This window comes from Poromitra crassiceps (assembly GCF_964638095.1).
Source record: "Poromitra crassiceps genome assembly, chromosome: 3".
NCBI lineage: Eukaryota > Metazoa > Chordata > Actinopteri > Beryciformes > Melamphaidae > Poromitra > Poromitra crassiceps.
In genome coordinates, this window is record NC_139625.1 from 25,930,639 (window position 1) to 25,953,514 (window position 22,876).

At 43.5% G+C, this 22,876-nt stretch overlaps 2 protein-coding genes across 4 annotated transcripts in view; one reads left to right on the forward strand and one right to left on the reverse strand.

Moving 5' to 3' along the window:
• Positions 1-900: 900 nt before the first annotated feature.
• golga5 (golgin A5) lies at positions 901-17,108 on the reverse strand. Of its 3 annotated transcripts, none has more exons than XM_083632784.1 (13): positions 17,047-17,108; positions 15,811-16,469; positions 13,660-13,854; positions 12,849-13,068; positions 12,624-12,747; positions 7,616-7,819; positions 7,080-7,250; positions 5,145-5,273; positions 3,387-3,485; positions 3,016-3,229; positions 1,655-1,754; positions 1,492-1,555; positions 901-1,374 (listed from the first exon to the last, which is right to left on the reverse strand). In XM_083632784.1, the coding sequence occupies exons 2-13, from the start codon at positions 16,442-16,444 to the stop codon at positions 1,294-1,296; spliced, it is 2,235 nt and encodes a 744-aa protein (XP_083488910.1). In that variant the 5' UTR covers positions 16,445-16,469; positions 17,047-17,108; the 3' UTR covers positions 901-1,293. The 3 variants fall into 3 exon arrangements, with proteins under 3 accessions (XP_083488910.1, XP_083488909.1, XP_083488908.1); XM_083632783.1 differs by having other exon boundaries at positions 16,960-17,098; XM_083632782.1 differs by having other exon boundaries at positions 16,932-17,098.
• A 673-nt stretch (positions 17,109-17,781) lies between these two features.
• trip11 (thyroid hormone receptor interactor 11) overlaps positions 17,782-22,876 on the forward strand; it is a 33,821-nt gene continuing 28,726 nt past the window's right edge. Inside the window, exons 1-4 of the mRNA XM_083632418.1 lie at positions 17,782-18,073; positions 20,687-20,763; positions 21,029-21,139; positions 22,245-22,547. Coding sequence (XP_083488544.1) covers positions 17,935-18,073; positions 20,687-20,763; positions 21,029-21,139; positions 22,245-22,547 — 630 coding nt within the window. The 5' untranslated portion in view covers positions 17,782-17,934. The remainder of the gene's footprint in view (positions 18,074-20,686; positions 20,764-21,028; positions 21,140-22,244; positions 22,548-22,876) is intronic.

Consider the following 22,876-nt stretch of genomic DNA (forward strand, 5'->3'; position numbering starts at 1 on the left):
TTTTCTGTACTATTACTGCACATGGCTACTTTTTCATCAATCAATCCAAGCAGTCAGATAAATATCAAGTCCCTTTTTTACTTTAACGTGCTTTAAAATCTGAATGTCAACACAAATTTAAACAAACGATTCAACGATTCATCTGTCAACGATTCGATTCACATGTCCGCATCGCGATGCATTGATTCGATTTATTTTGACACCCCTAATTACACCCAAATCATCCATTTGGCTGGAGCAGAGTCGTGTACTGTATATAGAAGAGTCGCGACATTTCCATTCACTCCAATGGACCAGTTTTTTACTCGAGTTCCAGGAAGTAAGGTTCTGGATTAAGCAGCACTGTCGAGTTGCAGCAAAATGGACAGTTTGTGTTGTACTTTGAACGTTTTTTTTTTAATCAAATTGTACATTATCAGCTTTATTTTAGCATTCAAAAGTAGCGCAAGACCCCTTCCTGGCTGTTCATTGGCTAATGCTAACGCTCAGACAGATGAGGCGTTTGCCTCATTTAATCAGCTGAAAACAAAATTTAACATCCCTACCTCCCACTTTTTACATTACCTTCAAAATCGACATGTCAAAGAAACAAATCCCTCATTTTGAAACCTTACCAGGGAATTGCCCATTCTATGAGCTCCTGCAGCTTCCTCCAGACTCCAAGCACCTCCAACCATCTGAAATAAGCCTGGTCTGCTGAACTGGATCTTGAGGCGAATGATGACATGAATTTATGTGTGTAGTACAATACCATAGTAGTTATTTTTAATTTGAGATATACATGATAAAAGTAACTAGTATGAATTTGTTGATGAAATTAAAGAATAATCTTTATACTTTAAGTTGCAGTGTTTTGTGCAGTGTGACTGAAGGCAAGTAAGGGGCAGGCTGTCTTGTTTCTTTGATTTGTTTATTAAAAGTTTTTTTTTTTACATAGTGTTAAATACAATCTCTCTCAGGATAACAAACAAATGTTTGAAAGCTGTGATGAGAAGAAAGGATGTGAGATCAAGTTTGATTTAATACCCCACCTTGAACCCCACCAGTACAGTATATCACTGCGTAATTATTTTAAAACTCCATGCTGCTGTCAGCTGTGGATCTTCATTTTTTTTTTTTGGGGGGGGGGGGGGGGGTAAAATAATCCATAGCATGTCTGTGCAAAACAGGGAAAGTCAGGTCCCATTGAGAGTATGCTAACATTGACCCATATTCCAACAGCGTGCAACATCCTTACATTGAAGGAAACAGAGCACAGATCATAAAACAACCAGCTCTTAACATTCAAGGCTTCTATCTTCCATCAGGATGGCCATGGTGCATTTCTGGTGTGTAAGTCAGAAGAACAATCATGACCCACAAGTGCAGTAGTGCCTGGTAAAGGAATTTGTCACAGAGTTGTTAATGTATTTGTCTAACAAGTGTTCATCTTTTGAACAAATGAAAAAAGAAAAAAAAACAACGTATACAGTCCCTCAATCATATACTCACTATGTACAGGATCACGAAAACTCTGGCCATCGGGTAACGTCTCAAGAAGATTCCCAATCGTATGCTAAAATGACAAGGTTTTCCATTTATCATTGGAGGGGCAGTGACTAAAAACACAGAATTTTAGTCTTGTAACGGCGAGAAAAAACAATTGAAAGCTCACCTAAAACGGTCGATGGTGCTGGCTGCCTTGCGTACTTGGCCATACACACCTGGGCTGTCTTGGTCACTGAAAAGGACCGGTGTGTTTCTTTGTCGTGCCCCTGAAACATAAACACACAGAAAGGTCAACAGCCGTCTGATACAACATTTGAACCAATGAGCATGGTCGGGCCAGAGTTACTTGACCCATGTCACCATGACACCAAAGCCCTTTTCAGACATGCAGTGAACTCCTGAAGATAGACCTCACTTGCATGGGGTGTATGTATGAACACAATTGTCCGTTGTGAGCGTGCCCCTGTGCAAACGGATCTTAACCACCCAAGCCCCCTAGTACTATGTCCGTGTCGCTGGCAGAACGGCTCATGTTTGAACACTACAGTTTAATGTCCAGAATGGGCGTGTGCTTACAAGTGAACGATTTGTTATACTTATGACAATGCGCATTGTCAGCATCGACTCTAGTCAAGTAAAATATCTCTGGCGTCTCTGCTACCTCTCTCTCTCCCTCTGAAAATACGACTCGCTGACTGTGTGTGTGCGCGTCTGTATACTGCTGTTTGCCTGCCCCCGAAGCATGTGTGTGTCAGTCCCAGCCCCGCCCCCTCCTCACACACAAGTCTGCGCTCAGTCAGACAGGAGGAGGATAAAGCGAGCAAGACAGATATGGAAATAGTGGGGGGGGGGGGGGGGGGGGGGTAGAGGCATGTCTTACAGAGTTGGTGAGACGGGATACAGGATACATCACAAATGGCTCACTTTTTGGCACATCACCAGCCCACATTTTCTAAGCTGTTTCTATCTATTGCCAGAATAATGTATTGAAGGCTTCTTCATGGAGTGGAGCATCACTTTCTGAAATGTATCTCTGATGTAGTCTACATTGAAAGATTTAATTAAAAGTCTGTCTCGCACAAACACTGCGTTTCCCACAGCACTACGTCATGCCAACCCCCCCCCCCAAGAACCACAGAACAACAAACGAGGAGGACAAGAGCAACTGAACACAACATTTCACCACACGGTGTAACGTTTCTGTCTGTGAAAGTTGAGTGTGTGTGAGCGTGTCTCTCAAGACTCCTGTCTGCTAGCGATCTGTAGCTGTGTGCCCCCATTCGTAACCATTTGTTTGTCCCGCCCCGTGATGTTAGCAACCCGGGTGGTGCCATTCACGTTGGGCAACATGGGTTAACCCTTTCAAACACAACATCAACCTAGGCATAACCCTGGTTGGACCTCAGTCTGAAAGCGGTTTGACAGAAGGTGACAGTGCCGTTAAAATGATGCCAGACCAACTATTCATATTAAGCCTAACAAAATAGCAATTGGCCCCCAAAAAATGATCTCAAGTATCTGGCCTACCTGGTCCCTCTATATTGCCCATGTTGATGGCTGCCCCCCCACTCTGAACGTTCTTCAGCTGCTGCTCCAGACGCTCCAGTTGGAAGAGCAGGGAGCTTTTCTCTGTGCCCAGAGCCTCCAGCATGGTCTGCTTCTGGATCAGTGTCTCCGTCAGCTGGTGTAGACGACTCTCCAGCTCTGTCTGGCTGCTGCTGCTGAGAGCCTTGTTGGTCAACTGGAACAGTAAAGTCATATCATAATAGAGGAGTGCTTCACTACCAACAACAACAACAACAAAAATTGCTTGCATGCGGTATATTTCTATTATGTGATATAAAAACAAAAACAAAAAAAACAAGTTTGCATCAGTATATTTTTATTATATGATTTACCTGGTTCCTGAGTTTTTGGATTTCATCTTCCCGGTCCTTGATTCGGCTCTGGAGAGTGGTCTTGGCCCGGTGTTGCTCATCCTCCAAGTACTGCAGCTCCTGATGTAAAAGATAAAAAGCAACATCTCAAGTCATTTTTCTTCTCACATAGCCCAGGCATAGCTGAAAAAGCAGGAAAACAATCACACATTTAAAAATGAATGGGAGTTGTATGTTCCATAGAGGGTGTAAAGAGCATCCGTGCGGGTGACCTGACAGAGCCGGGTTTTAAAATTAGGTGATTGCCCAAATTACCGAATGATGTGATGTCATCACATCCTGCTCTCTCCTCCTTCTCCCCCCCTCTGCTCCTTCTCCTCTTCTCCCCTATTTTCCTGAATCCCTGCCACCTCCTGCTCTCCCCTCTCTCACATTCCCCCTGCTCTCCTTCCCCTGCACCCTCCCACCTCTCCTTCTCTGTTCTCTCCTCCTCTCTGTCCTCTCCCCTCTCTCACATTCTCCCTGCTCTCCTTCCCCTGCACCCTCCCACCTCTCCTTCTCTGTCCTCTCCCCTCTCTCACATTCCCCCTGCTCTCCTTCCCCTGCACCCTCCCACCTCTCCTTCTCTGTTCTCTCCTCCTCCACATTTCCCATTTTCTCCCCACCCTCGCCCTAATCCGGGCCCGTATCCTACTCCCTCCCCCAACCCTAGACCCTACCTCTACCCTGGCTCTCCCTCCCCTGCACCCTCCCACCTCTCCTTCTCTGTTCCCTCCTCCTCCACATTTCCCATTTTCTCCCCACCTCCTCCCTCTCACATCCCCCCGCTCTCCCTCCCTCCTCCACTCTCCTGCTTTCTCCTCTTCCCGGTGTTCTTCCTCTTCCCCCACTACTCTAAAGCATAGTACACATTTTACTTCAAAGCATGGCACCCACTCTATCCCCTCCAATATTCCGCCACTATTTAAAGCATGGCATAGCATGGCAATATTCCGCCACTATTTAAAACATGGCACCCATGCTCTTAGTATTTCGCCACTATTCAAAGCATGGCACCCACTCTTCCCTAAAGCAAGGCACCCATAAGCTCTATATGTGAACATGTGCTTATTTGGCAAAAGGACTCACTACTAAAGGCTTGCAGCCAATTACGTAAATTAGGCATAGTTTGGTTGCTTAGAAATTGACATATGTCCATTTGCAAGATGTGCGTCTATATTTCTCATTCTCTCCCCACCTCCTCCCTCCCCCTGCTCTCTTCTCCCCCACACCCCCCCCCCCTTCCCCTCTCCTGCTCTCTCCTCTTGCTCCTTCCCCACCTCCTATACCCTCCAACATCTCCCATTCCCTCCCCACCCCATCACTCTCTCACATTCCCCCTGCTCTTCCCCCTTCTCCTGCTCTCTCCTCTGCTCTCTCTTCATTTCTATATTTTCTATATTATCAATTGTTCAAATGTTATCTTTATTCTGTATATTCTTGTTACTGTTGTGTCAGCTAGACATACTTTCTGTGAAGCCCTCTGAGACATGCTTGTGAATTAGGGCTATATAAATAAACTTGACTTGACTTGACTTGAATCAGTGATGTTATAACTTATCAGTGATTATGTCATCAGTGATGTCATCTTCCTGGCTGGGGCAGGAAGTTCAGTGATGATGTCATCAGTGATGTCAGAGCAGGCGAGGCCACGGCCGAGCTGCAGGGCGGGCGAGCCTAGGAATCGAGCGTGATTGCTAGTAAGTACAAATTAGCAAATGACTTATCAGTCCCCCTCACCTGTTTGTAGCGCTCCACCTCAGCCTCCACCTCCTGCTTGGCTCGGTTCTGTATGCCCAGCTGCTCCTGTAACTCCAGCTGCTGCTCCCTCCATGTCTCTGCTTCCATCAGGGCCTGATTCTCCAAATCCTGCATGAACAAACAAACAAACAAACACGTGATATCAATGCAGGTGAATAACTGACCTCTCCATGGTAATCAAACTAGGAGATTTGTAAGGTGGACATTATTCTCTTAGATGACTCGACTCAGGAGATCAGGAGGTAAAGCGGGTCATCCACTAATCACTTTGCATAAAAGAAGTCGGTGGTTCAATTCGATCCTCGCCTCATCCACTCTGCACGTGTCCTTGGGGCAAGATACTGAACCCCAAATTGCTCCCAATGGCTGTGCCATTGCCAACAAACATTGCCCACTTGGTAGCTTGCCACCATCATGTCTGTGTGAATGGGTGAATGTAGTCATTGTAAAGTGCTTTGGATAAAGCACTAGACGTGCTAGTACAACCATAAATCTAGACTAGACCATACATGGGCAACATACGGCCGGCCCGCGGGCGCCCCCTGTGTGGCCCGCGATGGAATTGCAAAAATATATATATATATATATATATATATATATATATTTACAATGCACTTGAACGCAACATGCAATATACCCGCTGAATAAGTGTCCAAATGTTCATGTCATTCTGGGCAATACTCTTCTGTTATAGCATTTCAGTCTGGAATATGGAATATTTATGACTAAAAGGCTAAAAGTAATCTCATGTGTAAGAAATGACTGTTCTACATTGAAGTAGAAATTTAAATAATTTACTTGTTGGTTTTGGATTTATTTAGCTTCAAGAGTGCATTTTTGTTCTTGTGTGACCCTCAACACAGGCTTTGAGAATCCCGGGCCACTTACTGATACTTATGCTTAAATTAACCCACTCATATTCTGGTTTATTTCAAGAAAAACATTTCGGCTAGTGGAAATTCTAATTGGCTGGTAACTTTAAAATCTAGCAGCCATATTGGCAGGTGGTGAAAAAAGTTAATTTCAAGCCCTGCAGGGAGAGCAGGTGGTGACATAGGAGTGAGTGAGGAAAAGGATCAAATATTGGTGGTTAAGACATCACAATTGTTAATTTAAAATGAGTTATTCCTCTAAACCTTGCTTCAAATGCCCCAAATTTTTCGCGCTGGCGCCGTTCAGCCCTCAGCAAAATCTAGTAGCGAGGAAAATTTTTTGTGGCCCTCTCTATCATCAAAGTTGCCCATCCATGGGTTACGGCATGACAATATTTGTTCGGCCCCCGGCAACAATCTGGGTTTCTCATGTGGCCCCCCATGAAAAATAGTTGCCCACCCCTGCTCTAGACTAGTCACTAGAGCAGGGGTGGGTGGGCAATTTTTTTTTCCTGAGGGCCATACTGACTTACATCAAGTAAGCGAAGGGCCACACATTCCCAGGGGTTCCCAACCGGTAGATAGATGGAAAAAAAAGTTGCGGACCAGTTGTCAATTTTAATAAAAAAATATATAATAATAATAATAATAATAATAATAATAATAATAATAATAATAATAATAATAATAATAAACATAGGCTATAATATTATAGGCTGTGTGGTAGTTGAAACATAGTTTCAAGTTGACGTTTATTTATGTTTGTAGTTTGTAAAAAAAAAAATAGAAAAAAAAAAATAGAAAAAAAAAAGAAATTGGACCGGGCTCGCGGCCCGGTACCAAATGCGTTGCGGCCTGGTACCGGTCCGCGGCCCGGTGGTTGGGGACCACTGCACTAGAGGATCAATACAGCATTACCTTATTTTAGTTTTTCCACTTTCCCCACCCAGATTTTTTATAGTCCACCTAAGGATTCAAACCAGCGACCCCCTAGTCAAAATCGATTACCCTAACCTTTACCTTGTCATTTGCACCATCTCACCTGTATTTCTGTACGGAGCGTGTGCACTAGGCCCTGCAGCTTCTGGATCTCCTCCTTCTGCAGCTCCTTCTCATGACGCAGCTCCTCCAGCTCCAGAGCTGTGGCCCCGCTGCCGTCCAGTGCCTCCAGACCAGACCCCTCCTTCAGACTGCTGATCAGCTTCTCTTTGGACTGGAGACACAATTACACAAAGAATAGGTGAAATTATACCATGTTGCTGTTGATAGTAAAACGCCACCAGTGCTTCTATTTCACAGGAATATTTAATTCCTAATCGCAAAATCATGCTCCTACATGTCTTTTTGGAGTGCCATCAAATAAAATCCCATTAATATTTTTGACACAACAATGAAATAACAATTACAGAAACAAGAGCAACCTCCCACAAAAAGGTCACAAGAATAGGAAACAATGTTTAAAATGGTGTATAGAAAGTCCTATAGTTTGAACATTTAGAATATATTTCACTTCACCAGCTATATGATCCTTCATCACAGAATTTGCTTTTGCACAAGTCAAAAAGTCACTTGACTCACTTGTAGGATGCGTGAAGCTTTGTGCTTGTAGTCTTGCAGCTCCTGCTTGGCAGACTCAGCTGCAGTTCTGGCACTTTTTGCTTGCTGCTGGAGGTCCTCGGCCCGGTGCCTCTCCTCTGTTGCCCGCCGCTCGGCCCCCGTCACAGTCTCTGCAAGCGTCTGCCTCTCAGCCTCCACTTTGGCTAGACGGGCAGCATACTCACTCTGCGGCACATAAGAGAAGATGACCACCAAGTACCGTAGTCTTAATTTAGCATTTCTATGTAAGAAAATAATATCCAAGTGCTAAATCTTGTTTCAAATAAGATTTACCTGTGTTATATTTTAAATTGGTGTTGTTTTTCTAAGCCCAGAGATATAAAATTATGTACTAGTAAAGCTTACTGGCAGCACCATTTACTATGCATATTTCTTTGTTCAGTCTCCCAGGGGTTCCCAACCTTTTTTTGCTTGTGACCCGACTTTGACGTCACAAAAATCTGGGGACCCCAGACATTCAAATACGGTACACCATCAATAATATCATCAGTGACATCATCAGTGATGTCACATGGAACAGTATGCAGTTGATGCAGGCAAGTGTTGTGGTCTAGTGTTGCTTGATCTTCAGAAAGCGTTTGATACTGTAGACCACGGCATTTTAATTCTTAAACTCAGAGCAATGGGTTTTAGTGTTTTAGCATTACGTTGGATCGAATCATATCTTACCCACCGTCTTCAAAGGGTGGACGTTAATGGAACGCTTTCTGAAGTTCAAGAAATGGGGTGGGGGGTGCCGCAGGGGAGTATCCTCGGACCCCTGCTTTTTCTTTTATATATTAATGATTTTAGAGCGGCGACCTCACCTGCCTGTAATTTGTTTCTTTATGCTGATGACTCTGTTTTAATGGTGTCGCACCAGGATAAATCTGCTGTAGAGAAAACTTTAAGTGCAGAGCTAGAGAGTGTTTGTGACTGGCTGTCCGACAACAGATTGTCTCTTCACTTAGGTAAGACAGAGGCCATTGTATTCGGCTCTAAAATTAAATTGTCTAAATCGCCCGGTCTCGTCACCAAGATTGGTGACATTCAAATTAATGCCAAAGATAAGGTAAGCTACCTTGGCTGCATTTTAGACAAATGCCTATCAGGTGAGTATATGGCTCTGAAAGTCCTTGGCAAAATTAACATGCATGTCAGGTTTCTGGCCAGGAAAGCTGCCTTTCTCACCAGTCCAGTCCTTCACTCTTTGGCTTCTGCACTTGTTCCGAGTCATTTTGACTATGCTGCCATCTGCTGGTATACTGGTCTCTCTCAGAAACTCAAAAACAAATTACAAACGGCTCAAAACAAGTTGATTCGAGTCATTCTTAAAGTCCATCCACGTACCCACCTGGACCAAGCTCACTTTGACAGTCTTAATTGGCTGACAGTTGAGAAGCGCACTTTATACATCAAGCTGCTGTTCACTTTTAAGATTGTTAAGAATTTTGTTCCTATGTATCTTAAAAGCTACTTTTCTTGTGTGAGTGAGCGTCACCAGTATTCTACGAGAGGCAGTTCTACTGATTTCATCCCTATCAGATTTAGGACCCTGATGGGGAGGAACTCGTTCAAATATAATGCAGCGACTCAATGGAACATGTTACCTTCGTGCTTGAAACTGAGTGAGTCTATCAGCACTTTTAAGAAAGGCTTAAAAAAATGGTTACAAACATCCGCACTTTAAACCGTTTTATCCTGTCTTTTTTAGTTCTTGAATTGGTTATTTATTTATGGTATAGCTGGTCTTTTATTTTATTGATTGATATGTTTAGTTCTAGTTTTTATTTTATTTTTATTTTTTGGTAAATTATAAACTGAGTTAGTAATTTATCTTTTAATGGAGTTGTATTAGTTTTAAATTATGTTCCCACTTGCACTTCTTTGTTACACGTATTTACGTTGTCTGTCTTGTCTCCATGGGGACCACAATGGAAATAAGCCTTCGGGCTTTATTGTGTTTTTATCCTCGGTGATATGTTGTCTTATGTCCTGTTTTTATCACCAAATAAAGTCAATCAATCAATCAATCAATGCTTCTTTTTCCCCTCAGAATTCGGACTTTAATCTGAGAATTTAGAAAAATTTAATTTCAGGTGACCCTACTTGAACTCCACACTTAGGGTCGCGACCCTAAGGTTGAGAACCACTGGTCTAGACTTAAGTTGTTTATTGTGCACCTGGGATGAAATTCTGTTTCTGATGTGCACACACATTTCATTTAGACACACCTAATGAAAATAAAGTACAAAGACGAAAGCCTTCCTGTTTGCTGTCGTGTGCTGGGGCAGCGGGCGCAGGCAGCGGATGCCAACAGACTCAACAAACTGATGCGCAAGGCCAGGGACATCATGGGGCTGGAGCTGGGTTCTCTGACAGCAGATGCCAACAGACTCAACAAACTGATCCGCAAGGCCAGGGGCATCATGGGGCTGGAGCTGGGTTCTCTGACAGCGGATGCCAACAGACTCAACAAACTGATCCGCAAGGCCAGGGACATCATGGGGCTGGAGCTGGGTTCTCTGACAGTAGTGTCAGAGAGAAGGATGCTGTCCAAGTTACGTTCCATCATGGACGTCTCCCACCCACTCCATGACCTACTGGTCGAACACAGGAGCACGTTCAGTGCAAGACTGATCCCACCCAGATGCACCACAAGAAGTCATTCCTGCCTGTGGCCATCAAACTCTTCAACTCCTCCCTCAGAGCACCAGAGACTCTGAGTCAGTCAATTAGGTAGCCTTGGACTCACTCCACCCGTCCATAAATCAAAACCAACTTTGTTTGTGCAATAAAACTCAATGTGCAATAACTGCTAAATACAGCAATTTGTGCAATAATCAATAATCCACGCTGTTCACTTTACTGACTGGATGCACCTTACTCATCATTATTATTATTACTAGTGCAGTGCCCGTTCCCCCTATTCACCACCAAGCGCCCCCCCCCCCCCCCCCCCCCACACTGCAATCAGTCAGGTCCCCCCTAAGCGCACTCCCCAAGTTTGAAGTCGAAACGGTTCTCGAGATACGCGAAGGACAGACATACAGAAGTCGATTGGACGGACAGTCCTAGAGATATGTGAAAGCTGTGATCTTATTGGTTGAATTGCACAAAGTTTACCACTGCCATTTCTCGGGTTCCCAGCAACGCACCCGCCAAGTTTGAAGTCGATCGGACGAATGGTTCTCGAGATAAACCGCTTTTTGTGTTGCCAGTAGGTGGCACTATGACTATGCATAAGTCAAAAATGCATGAAATGTGGCACCACACTCCATCGGGGTCAGAGCAGCGCACTCCCCAGGTTTGAAGTCAATCGGACAAAGGTTTTTCTCGAGACAGTGCTTTTTGTGTTGCCAGTAGGTGGCGCTATGTCAAATTGCAAGAAATTCAGCACTGCACTACTTCGAGTTGCCAGGAGCACACTCCCCAAGTTTGAAGTCAATCGGACCTTGCACCATGAACGTCACATTTTGTCGTCATCGCGTCCGACACCTGACATCACCGACATGTTCTTTCATAGCATATTGGAGATTTCTTTCTTCTTTTTATTAGATTGACATTATCATGGAGTTTTGAGGATAAAGCAGCATCTCCCTACAAGCAGTGGCGTCGTTAGGCCTGGCCTTTCAGGGCTACAGCCCCGGATCTTGGATGAAAAATATCGGGTCTCAAATATGACTTATTTTTATTATTATTTTTTACAAAAATAAGAATAGCTGGCCCCCCTCTATTCATCTCTCATTCATGCTATAAAGCCCTAAAAAATAATAATGGTATTGGTGATCAAAAATACATGCAAGATACAACCTTTATTTTTAAAATACAGTTAGGTCTAGAGGAAGTTACTCATCATCTACACTCCCGGAAAATGTATCACCCAGGAAATAACAAGGAAGTGTTGTATTTCTGCCTGGGAGCGTCAGACTGACAACAGAGACCACCAGCGAGCCAAGGTAGATGAAGCTCTTTTCTACTGTATAGTCAGTAAGGTGTTAAACACCATGATCATTAAGTTGGTTGAAAAACAAAGTCTTTATTTTCAGTTATATTTTGTAAATAAACTTCATTAGTCAACCAGAGTTTACTACAGAAGTGAATGGGGGCAACATCATGCGCCCTGCATCTAATGTATTGGGTACCTGTGATCATCATTGTAGGGACACGTAGACACACACACACACACACACACACACACACACACACACACACACACACACACACACACACACACACACACACACACACACACACACACACACACACACACACACACACACACACACACACACACACACACACGTACGTATAGGCTACTTGAATATTGGGTGATGTATCCTTTACCTCACCCTGTTGAATCTTTGTTTTTGTCATGACACTATACAAGAAGTAACACAAATTACATGGAATAATAATTGCCACGATTTTGCATCACTCCATCCGTGGCTGTACCCCATCTAGCCACAACCCAGGGATGCCTGCCCCCGCGGTTGCCACACGCTGCACGTGGTCCTGGGCCGAATTTGCCCTTGTTTCCACCTCCCTCCCACACACTCCCTCCTTCCACTCTGTTTCCATATATCCCTGATCGATGTGTTAATTGTTACCTGTATCTGTTGCCTGTTGTTATCTTGTTTTCTATGTACTCATACTGTGGCATCTTTGGGTCATTGAAAAGCGCTTTATAAAATAAAACATTTATTATTTCACTTACTAAATGGTACTTGAGAATGATTGTTGGAGAAGGCATATATCCTTGTGACACTTTACTGTACATAGGCCAAGTAACTTCTATTTTATTCAATTTGATTGTTTATGATACATTCTTATGCCTCTTACAATGTGTGATGTTTATATTTTTTCAGGCCTGAGTGTGAGCAACTGTAAGATGACTCAATTTACCCTCGGGGATCAATAAAGTTATTCTGATTCTATATTTTCTTAACCATCACATTCTACACAGTAAGGAAAATAGGAGCACATCCACCTGCATCTGCCGGTAGCTGTCCTGCTCCCTCCTGAGGCCCAGTTCAGCCTCTCGCAGCCTCTCCTGAATTGTTTCGAGAGCTTGGGACTGCATGCAGCTCCCTTCGGAGTGATCCTGCATGATTCTGATTGAATGGAAAATAATATATATTAAAAAAGTGCCAGGGACAAGAGCACTACTAAGCTGAATCTGAGCTCCAGTTCAAAATGTGGTCAGAACGTGTACCTTGACTTTTCATTATGTGCCTCCTCTAGTGCATTGCTCCGGGACTTCAGCAACTGATCAGCTTCATCCAGTCTGATTTTCAGGACTGCAAGTTGGCTGTCCTTAGCAGAAAGGGCCTCTGTCAGGTCATCAACCTGCGACCGGATTTCCCTCACCGCCCGGTCTGTCCGAGACTGGTCTGAGTTCCATTTGTCAGCGCGTAGCCGCGCCTGGTTCAGTTCTACAGGAGTGGACAACAAATTAAACCAATGTAGTGGGAGTGCAGAAATGTAGGACACTGTCATTGCTGTAATTGTACCTCAGCCTGGTCCCCAATGTTGTCCATGAACGTGCTAAAAAAGCACCGTTAATTGAACAAGCTCATATTTTGGTGAGCGGGTTAGCTGAGTACAGCCTTTTGTAAATAAATACATGAACGTACAGCGTCGTTAATTCCTGCGGGAGTTAACAATGCTCTTATTCTTTTCTCGCTCTCTCCTTACCTCGATAATTGCCCATTGTGTTTACATACGTGTTTTAATTTAGATAGGAAAAAAACAGGTTTTGCTGTCACTTCGACGCACTGCTTCTGTCTCTGCCAGACGGGGGCTCAGACACGCACGCACGCACACGCACACGCACGCGCACGCACGCACACACACACACACACACACACACACACACACACACACACAAACACTGCTCATTTTTTGGAGACTGAATTCGGTTCAAAATTCAAAATGGTGTACTATGAATGTGGTTACGTGGACTAGTTCATTTTAATTTTCAGCTAGCTCTTGTGAAGTGTGAACTTGCACAACACAACACTTACCATCCTGCAAGTCTTTTGCTCTCTGGATGAGTGAAGCCATCTCCTGGTTGAGGGAGGCTACCTCGTTGCGCAGAAGCTGGTTCTCCAGACGCAGACTGGACATGACTTGGCTCTGAGGCTCCTCTGTGGGCAGAGGTTCCGGTCTGCTGGTCTCCGGAGGAGGAGCCAAGCCAGAGTCTGAACTCTCAGGTGTGTCTGTGGTTGAGTGGGGTTGGGTGTGTGGACAGGAGACCATGTAGAGATAGAGAGAGACAATCAAAGAAATCATTGAGACACGAATATCTGAAATGAAGATAATATTGTTAGGCAATTTATATAGACGGTTTCAACTTGACAACATAAACATTATAAATTCTCCCCTAGCTTACTTTTCTTGCAGTGTTTGCTCCAAACTGTCCCCTAGTGACACAATTACGTGAAAAATGTCTATAGATAAGCTAAGACAAATCTGACGTAGTGGTTGTGTTGTAGAGCTGTTGAACTAAACAAACTCTTACTCAACTAAAATTTGTAATAGATTTATTTGACTCGTCTGTTGGTCAGGTGAAGTAAACATCAAAGATGCTTTGCTACAAGCAGAAACTGCAGGAGCTACGATATGTTGTCCTCACGGTGGTATTCCTTGGTGGGAGTGTGGTCAGAGCATTCACATTGTTGGAACCCCTTCTACATCCTCAGCAGGTATCTCAGGGTCACCAGCGTTTCGCCCCTTAGCCTGTACGCCTCGCCTGAGTGGGGCTGCGAAGATTAACCTTCGCCTGCAGAAGGGTTCCAACTGCGAGCTCTAGTCAGCCACACCCATCTTGAGCTGGTCTCAGCTGCCATGGCTATCTCCCTTGTGGCTTTCTTCAGTTGTTTGGGTTCCAGGCCAACCTTCTGTAAGAAATAGCGCACGGATGTTGCTGGGAAACCACGGCAGCCAACTTCGATTGGAAATAGAGTTGCGTGCCATCCTTTGAGAAGAGCCTCGTCAATCAGATCTTGGTACTTTGCTTTCTTCAGTTGGTGAGAGATAGCTAGCCTGTCCTCCCAGGGCACTGTGAGTTCAGCTACTATGATGGTTTTTGTGCTTCTGGATAGAAGAACCATGTCTGGTCGGAGTGAGGTTACCACCACCTCCTCCGGAAAGACAAGTTTTCTCTTTAGGTCCACTTGCATCTCCCAGTCGGAAGCTCGATGCAAGATGGAGGGCAGGTTCTTGGCAGTTGTTCTTGCCCTAGGTGTTGGATCCCCTTCCTTTTGGAAATTGACAGATTGGGGTGGTGATGCTTGATGTTTATATCATATTGCTTTCTTAACATTGTCATCAAGGACAACTGCTAAATGACCTATTTAGATCTAGTGTGCGTGTGTGTGCGTGTGTGTGTATATATACTGTATATATATATATATATATATATATATATATATATATATATATATATATATATATATATATTAGAGGGATCAGCCGAGCAGCATTTTGGTAAACAAACCGCGTCACTGGGTGGCAACGGCAATGGAACCCTATGGAGCCCAAGTGGCGCAAGGTGTGAGTGTCTGACTCTAGCTGTCTAACTCTGTTTACATTTTAAAAACTGCGACAGTTCACACAACTTTAACATGACATGTATATATTATACATCAAACTCTTGAGCTACTTCTGCTCTCACTCAGAATGTCAAAATATAAGCGATGTGATGTATAGTTTTTGAGATATTAACATTTCTTTGGCACAACTCATACTATTAACCTCTTCTAAAGCCACCTATTTCTGAAGAAAATGGTGAAAACGACATACCCAAACTAAAATGCTTACTGTGGCTGAACCGCTAGGGCTACAGACAACTGCCTGACCGTTTCTGAAAGGTAAGACTTTGAAGTTTCTGTTCCAAGTGTCAGAATGACCTAACCCTGAGTAACACCAGCTCAAACACAGTGCCACGGGGTTGCGCATTTCTGGGTGTCAAGTGACGTCACGCTGATTCGTCCTATATTGTGTGTGTGTGTATATATACATACATATATACATATATATATACCCGGCATAAAGTGGTGTGATTTTCCACAGAATAATCCAAGGGAGGAAAAAAGAGAATACAATAGAATGACAACTATGTCAGTTATCAATCTCTGATTAATGTGGCAGATCAGCTAAAAGGCAGTTTATACCTTGGCTTTGATCTTTTGCAGAACCGTCCTCTGATGTTTTGATGCTGTGAGCAGACAGTGAGCTGAGGCTTGAGGCCCGTGATATGCCATGGGTAGATGGGGGAGTGGAGGGGGCTGAGGGGACAGCATGGGGAGCAGCGGAGGGAGGTGGTGGGTTTTGGGCCTCGGCGCCTGGAGCTGACGCTTTCAGTAGTTCTCTAGGCGGGTCTGAGCTGTTCAGAAAGTCAAACAGCATGTCATCGTTCACATCCTGCTCGCTCTTTTTGCGCCTCACAAAGCCAGAGGAGGCTTTGGCCGTGTTGTGAGCGCTGCTGGCAGAGCTGCTGGCAGAGCCCAGGGGAGTGCTGGACATGTTGGCCGTGCCAGCCAGCAGGGTAGCGTTGGATCTCTTGATGTTGCCGGCTGCTGCAGAAATGAAGCCCAATGCATCGCGAGAAGATGCATAGGCATGCTGTGTCACAGCCGAGTCAGTGGTGTATGCTGCACCGCTGTATCCAGAGGTGACTGTGGGATCGTCTTCATAGGATGATGTGAAGGAGGCTCCGCTTTCCTTGCTTAGTGCAGTGGCAGCTCCTTGGTCCACTTTATTCAGAAAGTCTTCAGCTTTCCCAGCCAAGTCAGTAAACCAAGACATTCTGCATCCTAATAACTGAAACAAACTAGCACAACATCGTGGTAAAGTTAGATATTGGAGACATTCGGCTTTCAAATCCCAGCATTTAAATTAGGCATAATGCTATAAAATGCAATAGGTAGGCAGATTATATCTGTCGAATCTCCAATACGGTTAGCAACTATTTGAACTAGCTGTGTAGTGTGTACTGTAGCGTCCAGTGAAGCCAGTAGTGACAACACAGTCCTGAAAGGGGCTAAGAACGTAACGCTAGCTTTCTGCACAGGCACAGCTAGCATGCTACCCATAACAGCGCAACTGCTGGATAACTATAACATTATCATTTATTTCTTACACGAATACATGCAAACAAATTACAGTCTAGGCTAGCATAAATCTACGTGAGACTAGCATAAATCTAGCTACATTAAACACAGGAGGCTTGGGTTGAACTAGAGACTCGTAAAGCTAACAGGCCAGCTATTAGCTGTTAAAACCAATAACTTACTGGTAAGCTACTGGCTGACTTAACGTACCGTTGAAAACTACGTCTGACCTAAGAATATCTCGGTTATTTGTCTGTCCCCAATGCTTTACTTTTGAGCATTAAAGGCGTCTAATACCGTTAGGAAAGACAAATCCCATCATCTTGTTGATCTTCTCAATACGTGGACCAGGAAGTAGGTCCTGCTAGCCATAGGACCAAAGAGGACCCAACAACAGAACGTCTGCACAAGAGCCTGATCAAAAATGAACCAATATCTCTTTATATAAGTGATGTCACTCAACTGGAAATGATGTCACGCAATTGCTCTGTCATCAGGCAGTTGTGATGTGGCCGGGTCAGCGAAGCAGCAGGGCCACTTATTGTATTTGCCAATTATTTTCCATGAGTTGAAATAAAAGTCCCAATCTATGCATAATAATTATTTCTCTCGAATTGTGTTGACACATTTTTGGGAATTTAACTTCTTGCTCTTGAACGCATCCTGCTGCTGTCTGATTGTTGGTCCTCCAGTATCCCACAATGCAGCGCTGCTCTGCGCTGTGTCCACGTCAAACCTGACAGCCATCGCAGTCAAGCCGATAATGGCTGCAGTTGAGGTGGCACTTGAAAGGCGTTGTGTTGTTTAGACCGGCTAAAAACAGCAGAACATAGCACTGATGCGTACGACCGATTATACGGACTGCAACATAACGTCGCCAGCTAGGGTTTGAGTTGTTTGACTGAGAAATAATGGTGCTTAACTCGCTTGTCTTCACAAATTACCGTACACACATAGCCGACGAGCGCTTATTAGCCGGGGGTCTGTCCTACATGTCGGCGTCTGTCAGTTTGAAAAAGCTAGTTTGTTGAAGGAAAGTCGAGTCAATCCTGAAATCAACAAGCGTCTCCGACTGTCCGTGTGTTTGAGAATTGATCTGGATGACCAGGCTAACTCCACAGACTCGCCTGTCGCAGCTAGGCTAGCTCTCCAGTCTTTGGCCTTGCTTTTGTTTTTGTTTGGAAAATGTCATCGTGGCTGGGTGGGATCGGCTCTGGCCTCGGCCAGTCCCTTGGCCAGGTCGGGGGAAGCCTGTCATCTTTCACTGGACAGATATCCAACTTTACTAAAGATATGCTACTGGAAGGTGTGGAGGAAGTAGGAGGTAAGTTCCAGCGCACCAGGCTCGCACTTGCACCTCACTTTTATTAATAATGTCCATACTGGAACACTTTGTGAATGTGATAAAAAATCCTCCCTGGCTCGTTACCTAACCAATGTACTGAATGAATGGGCTGCTGCCCTGTTGCTTGCTGTCTGAAACGCACTACGTTAGATACATCTCCGTGAAGTGAGCAACAATCTCCCACAATTTCAATTCCGTTCTTCTTGTTGTTGTTGTTGTTGTTGTTGTTGTTGTTGTTGTTGTTGTTGTTGTTGTTGTTTTGGCCCTTTAAATTGCCCACCTCTTACATACCAACAACGCTAAAACACTTACCACATACCATACCAACACCAGTTATTTGAACTCGGGCATCATATTTGCAATTCTGCCTTCTACTTACTATAAAGCAAAATAAATACACATGAAATTGAATAGTAATTTATTCTTATTACAAGGGGAATATCACTGAATCCCCACATTTATTCTCATAGATCTGGTAAACCATCTTTTAGGCTTTAGTTACCCTTTAGATTCATTCTTAAATGAAATGGCATTCTCATTGAAGAAATGTCAGTGCATGGGTATTTACTGTATATTTACAATATGTCATTGTATTGAGGGACTAGGTTTGTTGTTACTGGTGGGTCTAGGTTAAGCTGAGGAATATGTTTTATGAAGCCAAAATATAATTAGTTCCATCACCCAGTTCACCCAAAACGTATCAGCTGTCTAAAGCAAACAGACTGAGTGATAAAGCAATGACGCAAAGAGAACTTTGATCACAGAACTACAACTTATAGCCCAAATCAATGAACAAAGCTGACCTGCTGTGAAACATTCTGCAATGCATCTTTAGGTTTTCTTTAATAACTTTAAAAAGAGAGGCAATGGATTGAAATTGGATTTGGATTAGGCTTCAGTTTGTTTTGCGTACTTATAATTGTTCTGTTTTGGCTAACCGTCACCCAGCTGTTGAGAGTATGTAGCCCCGAGTATGTCATGTGAACCTGAGTATGTAGCCCCGAGTATGTCATGTGAACCTGTGTGTGTGTGTGTGTGTGTGTGTGTGTGTGTGTGTGTGTGTGTGTGTGTGTGTGTGTGTGTGTGTGTGTGTGTGTGTGTGTGTGTGAGAAAGAGAAAAAGAGGGAAGAATAAATAATACAAAGTGAACCATTCCTTGCATTGAAACATCTACACTATTTTAAATAAGAAAAAAGATTGTAGGTGTTAAATCGAGTAGGGTGATACTCGACTCCCACTAACTAGCTTGCTGGTTAGTTAATGTAATCACCGTGGGGCATCAGTAAAAATGCTCTTGAGATTGATTTGTCTTCAGTGAACTTTATTCTCAGCTTCACGCACTGTGCAGTACTGTAATTTCAGACAGGAAGTACGATTTCTCAATTTGGTGTGGTTCTGAAACCATGGAAAATAAAATACAAATTAATATCAGTTATGTTAAGTATTATACACAAAGCATCCTACAATATAATTTACTACATTACATTACGTCATTTGGCAGACGCTTTTATCCAAAGCGACTTACAATAACACATTTTTGTCAGCAATAGAGCAATCAACTATGGAGCACAGTCTATGACAACTACAACTTCTGAAGGAACAATGGTACAAGTTTAGTTTAGGTTCGTTCGTTTTTTTTTTTTTTTTTTTATAGAAAGAGAGAGAAAGAAGTTAGATCAAGAAGGGCCCAGATGGAGCCTACTATGAACCATTATGTAATACTTTGCATACATAGCCAATATTTCCAACATTTATCTTAGTATATCTTAATATCCTGTATTCCGAATCCTCAATACTCGAGTACAGCGTGGAAATAACCTGATAAACAACACTCCAACTAATAGAATTAACATTCAGCAGCGCCATCTTGTGTTGCTCCACATGTTATTTCTTATCGCCACATGGCTTATTCATCCAATGTGCTAACTACAGTAGGGTATGCCAATTAACATGAGCGTTAATCACACATCCAACATGCAGCAAATTAAAGCCATGCAGCAAATAGACAAATATGGATGACAGAAAAAAGGAACTTGCCTCTCAATGGATGCATACAGGCTTTCACTGTCCAAAATACAGTAGGATATGCAGTAATAATAAGCAAGTCTACTAAAGTAACAGCTCATTATGGTCGGCACTTGCGGACTTGTGGTGTCTTCCAGAAATTCACTGGCGCAACTGAAAAGATAGAAGCTGCGTCTGCTACAGAGGATTGATTGACAAGTTAACCAATAGGAACGCACAGTTTAAGCGGGACTTAGCAAATGACAGGAGCAGATAAAAGGCAATTATATAAACTAAGGAATAGACATTAAAGGAATATAAAACTGAGGAATATATATGAAAAAGGATATGAATCTTCTTCACAGTAGGTAGGTATATGTCTTTCTGTTGACATTATCTCAAAGACCATGGACTCAAAAGGGATAAACATTGAGAGGAACTATCCTCTGGTGCTTGATTTTACCATTATTTCCCCCAATTGTTTGTAAAGGAATTTCAAGTGTGCTGTGTGCGTCATATTTTGAGTATATTTATGCTTGCCTGTATTTGTGATATTTACTTCATTTCTGTTTTTCCACCCAACTACAGATGCTGCCACAGAACTGCAGGTGTCCAATTCCAAGCTGACAGAACTCAAGGCTGCATTTACTGCTCAGAAGTCTGAGGTCAGACTCTGTTGACTTATTCACTGACTCAAATCCTGTGCAAAAGACACAAATATAAAACCCAATTTATAGATTATATCCCAGTCCCTCCCTATGTAGATTCTGTGTTGCTCAGTGGCACTCATAGTACCAGGAGGAGTACATGGAGGAGTTTGACGCCTACCAGGACAAACCTTGCTAAAAAGAAGCAGAAAAATAATTCCTTACTGGATTCACATTATTATTATTTATTGAGTCTTTGCTCTTCTCTCTGTCTTTGTTGCAGTATGATAGATTAAAGAAGCTCCATGCCGAGCTGGAGGAGAAGTTGGAGGCCTCCGAGATCCAGGTTAAACAGCAGTCTGCAGAGTACAGATCCCTTCTGCAGCAGAGAGACGTACGGACCTTCACAGTGTTAGGGTCAGGGTTAGCCCTAACCCTAACCCTGACTTTCACACTTACAATGTGGGGCATTTAGCTGACACTCATCCATTGATTGTAAGAGTAGAATAGTAGTAGAACTCCCAGATGGCGAACACTGCAGTAAGGAATGCAAAGTTAAACGCATCCAGACAGCATAGTCTTGTAACCTAGAAGGATGACTGTATGTGTGATCTAGGTGCTAGGCAACAAATGAGAGCCACTGAGACATTTTGTTGTTGTTGTTGTTATTGTTTTTAATTTACTTATTTATTTTTTGGATAGGCACTATCTGGAACAAACACATGCCCACAGAGGTTGCATTATTTCCCCTGACATTTGTGAATACACGTGATCTAATGTAACTTTCTATTGTGTCATTGAATTAGGGCAAACCTTGCCTGGATGCTAAAAGACAGGGAGTTTATGTTGTTTAGTAGTGTAGTTTACTTAAAGACCCCTTTACACCTGGTATGCATAATATGTATCCATGGTGATCGGATTGTATTAAAACCATAGACTGTATAAAAATATGGACATAGCCACGACATTTGCTGTCACCCATTGGTGTGGGGACTGCCATTTTGAAGACTGGAGTTTGGCATTTTACCATTGCCACCATTTGTTTTTTTTAGAGCCAGAAGCAGCTAGTGCGAGACCAGGGGTTTTCCACAGAGCCACCATGCTGCCTGCTATTGGTCCACGATCTGTGCAATCACTGGACAGGTGACCTGTCAATTACGCCCCCAAAGCATAGTCTGCTTTATCATCTATTTTACTCTATCTGGGACCATAATTTACAAAATGAACATCATGCTGTATTGAAGAAGACTTGAAACTAGCGAGTGAGACCATAAACTCATGAGGAAAGTATTTACTGAGGTCATAAATCAAGTGAGAAGTAGGGTCATTTTCCCATTGACCTCTATACAATCTGACTTATTTTTGCAGCCAGTGAAGTCACCCACTGCTGGCCATTAGATAGAATGCAGGTTTAAGGCACTTCCGCATTAGCTTAATTTTTCATTAGGTTGCTAATGGCAGGTATAAAGGTGACCTAAGGTTCGTCTGTGTCTTCCCAGGTGGAGATCAGTCACCTGAAAGCTCAGCAGAGTGGCCTTCAGGAAGAATTCCAGAAGCTGCATCAGTCGGCCCAGTCTGCCTCCGTCGGCCCCGCCATGCTTCCTGTGGCCACTACTTCCACCACCACCACCTCCTCTTGTGCGTCCTCGTTCCTGTCGCGTCCCTCAGGGTCCCATCAGGGCTTCCATGGCGATGAGATGGACCTCAGTGATGCCATCTGGTCACAGCAGGAGATCAACCGTCTGTCCACAGAAGTCATGCGTCTGGAGGCGGAGGTGTCCCACTGGAGGCGCATGTCTCAGGTAGTAATAATAATGATTACCTGTTATTGTTTTGTTGTTTGCACAAGGTTTATCACACATGACAATGCACTGGGTGCCAGAAGGTTTAGACAATCTCAAGTTTCTTTAAGGCTGCACTTACACTGCAGGTCTTGATGCTCAGATCCAACTTTTTGCCTATATCCGATTTTAACCTTCTGCTTACACTACTTTTAAATACGTGTGTGCTTACACTTGCTTCACTTGAAACAACCAACATGCGTACATGAGGAATAAACTCATGATTGAGTAGCACAGACCAGACGGTGCAACACAAGACCCTACAGGAATATTATAGAGATATTATAGGG